At 45.0% G+C, this 8,146-nt stretch overlaps 1 protein-coding gene across 1 annotated transcript; it reads right to left on the bottom strand.

The window, feature by feature from the left end:
• Positions 1–2,799: 2,799 nt before the first annotated feature.
• On the bottom strand, positions 2,800–5,575 carry LOC109735042 (uncharacterized). Its single transcript, XM_020294238.4, has 3 exons — positions 5,202–5,575; positions 4,374–4,519; positions 2,800–3,691 (listed from the first exon to the last, which is right to left on the bottom strand). The coding sequence occupies exons 1-3, from the start codon at positions 5,443–5,445 to the stop codon at positions 3,005–3,007; spliced, it is 1,077 nt and encodes a 358-aa protein (XP_020149827.1). The 5' UTR covers positions 5,446–5,575; the 3' UTR covers positions 2,800–3,004.
• Between the last annotated feature and the right edge of the window lie 2,571 nt (positions 5,576–8,146).

The following is an 8,146-nucleotide window of genomic DNA, read 5'->3' as shown; positions in this document are numbered from 1 at the left end:
GCTCGTTTTCGAAATCCGATGACATGGCACTTTACACGTTTTCATCCTTTTTTCGTCGACTTTACAAAATCTGACTGAGATCAGAGAATGCATATAGCAAAATTATTGAAAAAACACAACAACCAACTGTGGTTGTCATCCGCTATAAACCTCGGTACTCAACAACGGTCTTCAACTTCATTGCCGGTGTCTTTGACAAAACCTGGAATCTCCGGGTCCTCCAAAACAACACATCCAAGAAGAGAATGACACATTTGTGTCCACAGTGAGCGGATTCAAGAAAATTCCAAATATCGTTTTCACCAAGAAAACAATGCATTCGAGCATGCCTCCTACGCCCCTAATCAAACTCATGTTTATCCCCGTCCCGAGCTCCTCGATCTTGTCTGGTTCCTCTACCCCAACTAGTGCTCCCGAGGATCGCCACTCTGAGCAGGGGCGTACCTAGGTTATACTACCAGGGTGCACAGAACACCATGTCAGAAATTGTTTTCCTTCATAAGTACATTTATCCATACATTGGTGTGTGACACTCTCAATTGTAAGTGAAAAACATACGTCATTTGTAGAATGCCACATGGTACGGTTGTTTTCACTCTAGGTCCACCCTTGGCTCAGAACACATCCACCCTAGCTCAAGCCCTGTTATCGGTGCTCATCCCGCCATCTCTCACCTCCTCACATCCTTGTTCTTGAGAAGGTGGAATTGATGCATCGTTGAAGTGGACTTGATGTTTTCCGTGACACCAATCTGCGCATACGTCAATTTGTGCAACTGGTTGTTGTTTGTATAGTTTGTAGCTGCTGGAATTTAGGTGTATCTGTTGTTTTCTGGACATTAAAAAAAAAAGAGAAATAGTGTTGTGTTTGACACTTATAAAATCATTGATCCTTGTGTTCCTGTTAACATGACTGCTAGACGGCTTAATGATTGGATTATTTTGCAGAAAAAACAGGAAAAACAAGAAATGCTGAGGTGGGAGTAGGAATGTTCGAACTAATAGCAATTGAGATGTTTCATGTGATTCATGTCTGGCGGATTTGAATGAACATGATCAAGCATTTTGGGTGTGGTCTTGTTTCGCCAGTTCTTTTGATCTCTTTCGGTTGTAGTCTGGTCTGTTATATCTGCTGGCCCTAGCTGGGTGTTGCGAGGTAGCGTTTGAATTGCTGCCTAGAACTTCTTAGGTATTGTCTCGTGATATTTGAGGGTCCAAAACTTGTGGATGCCCAAAAATCGAGAGAATGTTAGGTTTTCGATGTCCCATGAGTCTGCCTTTTGTCTCATCCCTACCCCCTCGTTCTTGTGCCTCTTTTTCTCGTTTTCTTTTTTCTTTCTTTGTGGGTTTTCATTCGGTTTTCCCTGATTAGCCGAGAATGTTAGGTTTTCGGATCCGATTTTCCTTATAAACTGGAACAAGTCTTTTCTTCTAAATGAAATGCAGGAACCCCCTGCCCCCTCTCGAGGTGTTCTCGAAAAAAATAAAAATAAAATCGAGAGATTTATCAGCTCGCTCTAGGGTTCTCTAGTTTCCTGTTATGCTTTACTTTCTGCTGGTAGTTTGTAAAAAGACGTTGTGGTTTCAGTTATATGAAATCAGAGAGGTAGCTCTTTTTTTTTTTTTTAAGTTTCTGGAATTTGTATTCAGTGAGTTACTTAGCATAACTAGCGTGAACAACTATCGTCCTTCGACGACGAAGCAGGAGAGAGTGGGTGGAGAAGGCGGCGAAGATTTTGGGGCCACCGGAGTCGCCTAGGCAGGCTAGAAAGAGTCCAGACGACACTTTACGTAGAGCTGGAAGAAAGCTCTCTGCGCTGAAGTGCACTTGCAGTTCTACTTGACCGGAGGAGTGCCCGAGGAAGATCGTTCCTATCATGTGCATGTTACACATGGTCAATGGCGTCAAGACCTGCAAGAAAAGCGCACGATCGGCGTGTCCACGTGATGCGCATCGCCCGTGGCGGTGCGCGCGTCAATGCGTGCATGCACGCACCTCTCTGTTGTTTCAGCTTGAAATGATCGCGAACAAAAGCGGAGCGGCAACGGAGAGCGATGTGCTCAGTGCTCCAATATGGATGCACGCTCCCTACAGGCTACAGGGACATGCACTATGAAATGTGTGGAGGTGGTGCAATTCTCTGCTACTCCATATCTGCAAGCGTGTGACCTGCTCGGGCTCGGCTGGCTGAGGGGACGGACCAGTTCCAAAGTGTAGAAACTCCAAAGTTAGTGGTTCTATAGATTCCAAAATGTACTGCTCCACCGCCGGCGCCGACGATCTTTCCTCTCCCTGCGATCATTTCGCCGGCTCCGGCGGTCAGCAAGTTCGTGAACCAGATGCAGAACCACTCGTGAGATGCATGGACTCAGTGGATTCAGTGGATCACAACAGTTAGACGTAGTGACTTGACCAGACCCGTTTGATATCTGTTGAATGTTGGTCTTGCCTTTGGCAGCCAAAAATGACACTGCCTTTTGACCTTCTGTCTGACACGACAGAAGGTTCCAGAAGACAAAAGGTTCTTTCCGGCCGATGAAAAGCGGATTTGGACCGTAAACGACAGCAGACAGCAGAAAGGAAATGCAGAGCATGATTGAGTATACTAATCTTAAGTCAAAAAAGGATCTGACAAATGCAAGCATGCCTGAGCTTGGCTGCTTGGGCCAAGCTCTTCTGATAACCAGAATTCAGAAACTATACTACTCCAGCTTCAACATTATGCAGAATTGGCTTTCGAGCCGCCTATGCAGCAGTAATATCTGCAGATTCTTAGCTGTGAATGGAGCATATGGACCATGAAGGAAGTTTCCAGATTTTCACTGAAAACCAGTTTTAACTGGATACTTCGCCTATGGGCCGACTGTACAAAACTTATTACAGCACGAACGAACCATACCATTTACGCCGTAAACGTGTTCCACTTGAGACGTGTACACTGGTTCCAATTATGTACAGATTGGCAACAACAATAGCTGTGTCGCAATTGCGTGCGGAGCAACACCTACGAGCTGTCTTGCTTCGGTTTCTGGCTGAGCTCCGAGTAATGCCCTCCCATCAGCTGCAGTATCTCAGTCCAGAGGCAGGAAGGATCTGTTGACACCGCGTCGCTGATCAGCTCTGTGCTGCAGGAAGCAACAGCCCAGTATCCTGCCCTGATCTCGCTCAGGAGCTGCTCGTAATCCCAGGCTGCATGCCCCACGAAGAATCTCAGGTCCTCGGTATTGATCGCACCACTCTTCATCAGAACACCAGCCTTCTCCAGTTCGGTTCGAAAGCCGAAGCAGATGCCTGGTATCACCTCCTCAAACCCCTTCAGACGTGAGCTGTCTTTAGTACGTACCAAGAACATGCTCATGTCGACGGGGCCTCCGAAGAAGAGGGCGCAGTCGCCGAAAGGGGTTGTTTGGTCTTGGAATGATGATGGATTCACATTCTTGATCTTCGTGTAAAGTGGACGGTTTAGGATGACCCCAAATGGGCCATCAAAGGTACCTCTCGACCCAAGTCTGAGCAGGAGAATAACAGTTCTTTCAAAGACGCTGTCGTCATCGAGCACCTCAGTAGCTACCAAGACACACCCTGCCTCCGGCATTGTAATAGGGTGAGCCCACTTCTGAGGAAGCTGGTGTACTGCTTCTCCAGAGGACGCCTTTGACTCTGCAGGAACACTTGGATCTACCAATAGCTCCTGATCCAAGGATTTAAATAGTAAAGCGAAAAAAAAACAGACGGATATGATATAACCCAAGTTTGTTAGAAGATGCTACTTGCTTTGCTTCTCTTTTCTTTTCAAGAACTTTAGTTCTATGCTAATAACAGTGTGAAACTCTCTTGAAGGGTATTTACAGTAAATGCAACAAGGTTTGAGAAACAGCAGCTTATCTGATGAAATCTTGATATACAATATATAACTACATAAGGTACCAGAGAGGATCCATTTGCGTGATGCCTCCAAAACTTTTCGCACAAATATTTTTTTGGAACCTTACATTTGAGCAACAATATATCAAGTAATAACGGAAAGCATAGATTTCTAGAATAAGTGATGTTCTACTGCAACGCCTAATTGAAGACATTGTGCGTTTATATCTTCTTTGGAATATACTAGCATAGCACTATAGCATTAGCAGCAGCCATAACAGATGTTGGTATTAGTATTGACAAAAATTAGATTCATTATACATTATACAACCAGTCAAACTAGCTAAGATCAACTCACTGTTCTTTATTTTCTTGGCAGATAATGAATAATGTCAGGGGGTGATCATGAATGTCTAGATTACGTAAGTGGATGTCAAATTGTAGTTGATTAAGACCTAAAGAAAAGCTAAAAGCTCTACAGATTGTTACTACAAACATGCCACCCTCACCTGTTCCCGACGCACAAGGTTCGCTCTGACATCTCTCCAGTAATTGCTGTTCGAAATATTAATTGGCTCAGTAGATTTTGATTCAACAGGTGGTTCGTTCAATCCATCGGAGCCATCTCCTGTTGGAACGGATGCGTCGCCACTTCCTGCATGAAGAAGCCACGCAAATGAGGCCAAGCCACCATTCTGGCACACGCTTTTTGCAACAACACATAAAAATACCACACCATGGATGAACTCTAATTAACATAGCCAATACCAGAGAACCCGAGGTTTCCTCGTACACTGTTTACACTTCAAAAGCTCAGTACCTGATGGTGTTTTTCTTAGTGCTTACTTGAAGTAGCCAAGCTATCAAAGAATATGGACAGTATATTTGGGAAGGCTCATCCAAACACCACAATTCAACGCGTAGATCAATTCAACAACAGTAAACACGAAACCACGCCTAGGATGCACAATGCTTCCAAGGTTCATGCACCAGTTACACCAGAATCAACATCGATTCTCCGAATTTCCATCTGAAGCCAATAGCATCAGGAACAGTTCGACTGCACACGGGTCCGGGAGAGCTACTCTTCAAATTTTACTAACTAGACCCGAATCCCCACCTTTCACTTGTCTGCTACCTCCCCGGAATCAACAGTAGTCTGCAAAAATGGCACCGATTGTACAGTCGCCTTCAACCCCTCGACAGCATCAAACCGTAACGAAAATGGTTCTAGCTTTTCCACATCCAATCGCACAACAAAGGCCACACAATTCCGGCTCTACTTTTGCACCAGCTCGCATCGGAAAACAACAGATGCTCAGCGGAGAGGGCCTCACCGAAAGAGGATGCCTTGCTCTCGGCTTCCTCGTCGCCGCCGCCGGCGGCGGCCCCGCCCTCGCCTATCCTCCCCGACGCGCGCACCGCCACGAGCGGCCTCACCGCCGGGCCGCGCCTCCGCCACGCGGACCACGGGCCCGCCTTGCCGGCGGCGGCGGCGAAGGGCTTCCCGGCCCGGGCGGCGGGGGCGGGGCGAATCGGCGTGAGGCACGGCCCGCCGGCCTTCATGTTGAGGGCCCACATGTCCGTGGCAGGGGAACGGTGCCACCGCCGGGGTCGGGGTGGAGATGCGAGTAGTGTGGAACCGCACGAGCGAGGCTGATCGAGTGGAGTGAATGGTTGTTTCTTGGTTCGGAAGGCGGATTTCGTAAGCGTGGAAAGCGACTTTCATCCGCCAAAAAGATCTTTTATCTGGCCTGGGTGGCTGGCTGGATTTTTTTTCTTCTTTTACCACAAAATTCAGCGCATGGACTTGCTGCCCAAATCCGTATGGTTATTTTTTCGAATTACGGAGCAGAGCTTCCAATTTCATTTCATATTCATAATGAAACTTATAACACAGTCCTGGTGCGACCTCCGATAACAAGAGGTTCAGCAAAATAAACAAACAACACCTAAGGGACACCCAAGCAACACTTAGTGCAAAATGAAACATCTCCAACAAGCTAGATAGACTATATCCTCCTATTATTGCAACCAACAACATAATGAGGTGTAAGAGGACACGGTTTATCTGAGCTCGAGTTCATGTGATCTCGGGTGAACAGTAAAATTCAAAAAAAAATATTTTAATTTTTTTTTCAGTAAATATTGATAAATTTTTGATTGTTTGCAACATTTCATCATGGAATAATATTCGTGCAAGACATGAAAAAAACTTGATGCTCCAAAAATGTTATTTTCAAAAGTATTTTGGAGTGCTGATTCTTTTTTGCCACGACTTCCACAATTGTCATTCCATGATAAAACTTTGCAAGCATTTTAAATATTTGTCACAAAAAAATCTGGATTTTTTCATTTTACTGTTCATCCGAGATCTTGTGAGCTCGAGATGAGAAGGGCAATTTCGCATATAAGAATACTACAACCCTAAAAATCTACTAGCACAATAATAATCATTTTAGCGACATCCAAGAGCAGCAATCGGCGATCATGCGCACCATCAACGCCCAATCTCTCTTTCTGCTATATGCTTCAGCAGCCACCCGCAGCAACAAATTTGCACCTTTGGCTTGTGTGTCTTGTAGTCCTCGTCTTTGTAACCCATTCCAAGAACTCAATCGAATAAGCAACTCTAGTGATAACATTACTAATATCATAAGGATAAACATTCTTGAAACATGCATTGTTCCAACATTTCCACTATTACAACAATCACACCTCTGAATCTACCAGGAATCAGAACCCACGAGCAGAGTTCACTAAACAAAGTTCACAATCCCCGTGACTATCCTTTCCCAGATAAACTCTTTATTTGTCCACTCCTATTGATTGAAACTATTTTCGTCGAGTTTATTTCTGTATAGAGTAGAATTTGCCGGATGAGATCCCTTCAACATCTAAAATTATCGAAATTTTTGTGTAAGATATCGTTGATGAATCAAAACTTCTATGTGTGAACGGCGGTGGAAAGGGTGCACGTGGCAATTGCATCTAATGAGTTTTCTTAGGCTCCGTTCGGATCCTCTCCAACTCCTCCAAATAGCCAGCTTCCGCTTCTCCTGCCAAATCCTGCTTCTCGTAGAAAAACTGGCTCCAAAGAAAACGTTCGGGAGGTCAGCTCCACTTCCAGTTAGTTTAGTTGGGCTGGTAGCCCAATAAACTTGCTTCAGGCCCATTCGAAGGAAAGGCAGGCCACGTTTCGATCAGAATAGCAAAGTATCGGGGAGAAAGACATGACGAGCGAACCGGTACGCTGCCCCCTGTCACTTGGCGGTGGCATATCCAGTAATTATCTCCAACTCCTCCTCCTTTGATTTTTGGGAGCGGGGTTGCCCCACCTTCTCGTTTTTGCACTGCGAGGGGACATCGCTCCGCGAAGCTGGATCCTTGAAGCTGTGGCGTTCGGGCCGTCTCCAGCACGGAGCCGCAGAAGCCGGGAGCAGGACAAGATCCGAACGGGGCCTTAGTTTCTATTACCTGGGGGTGTTCGTCATGATGGGGGTGGTCTGGCGAAGGGAGAACCGTTGCCTCTTCAGTGTTGTGTTTGTCAAGTTGTAGTAGAAGGCTAGAAGCCTACGTGCGCTTTGCCACACCAGTTTCCTCTAAACAGTTTCTCTATTGGTTGTTTAGTATGAGGTGGATTTTGTTCTTCCTTCTTTTTTTTACTTTCATCCCCTTTCACCTATGATTCTGACGGGGCAAGTAGGTGCAATATGGACGAAAATGGATTGACAACGGTTTCATTTACAACTCACTACTTAATATGCAAGTAAGAGGGTTTGTGTGCCTATGAAGGAAATATGCCCTAGAGGCAATAATAAAGTTGTTATTTTATATTTTCTTATTCATGATAAAAGTTTTTTTATTCATGCTAGAATTGTATTGATCGGAAACCTAAATACATGTGTGAATATATAAACAAACACCTTGTCCCTAGTGAGCCTCTACTTGACTAACTCGTTGATCAAAGATGGTTAAGGTTTCCTAACCATGGACATGAGTTTTCATTTGATAACCGGATCACATCATTAGGAGAATGATGTGATGGACAAGACCCATCCATTAGCTTAGCATAATGATCGTTCAGTTTTATTGCTATCACTTTCTTCATGTCAAATACATATTCCTTCGACTATGAGATTATGCAACTCCCGGATACCGGAGGAATGCCTTATGTGCTATTAAACGTCACAACGTAACTGGGTGATTATAAAGATGCTCTATAGGTATCTCTGAAGGTGTTTGTTGAGTTGGCATATATCGAGATTAGGATTTGTCACTC

Source organism: Aegilops tauschii, chromosome 1 (genome assembly GCF_002575655.3).
Source record: "Aegilops tauschii subsp. strangulata cultivar AL8/78 chromosome 1, Aet v6.0, whole genome shotgun sequence".
Lineage (NCBI taxonomy): Eukaryota > Viridiplantae > Streptophyta > Magnoliopsida > Poales > Poaceae > Aegilops > Aegilops tauschii.
This window is presented reverse-complemented; position numbering and strand designations above follow the sequence as displayed.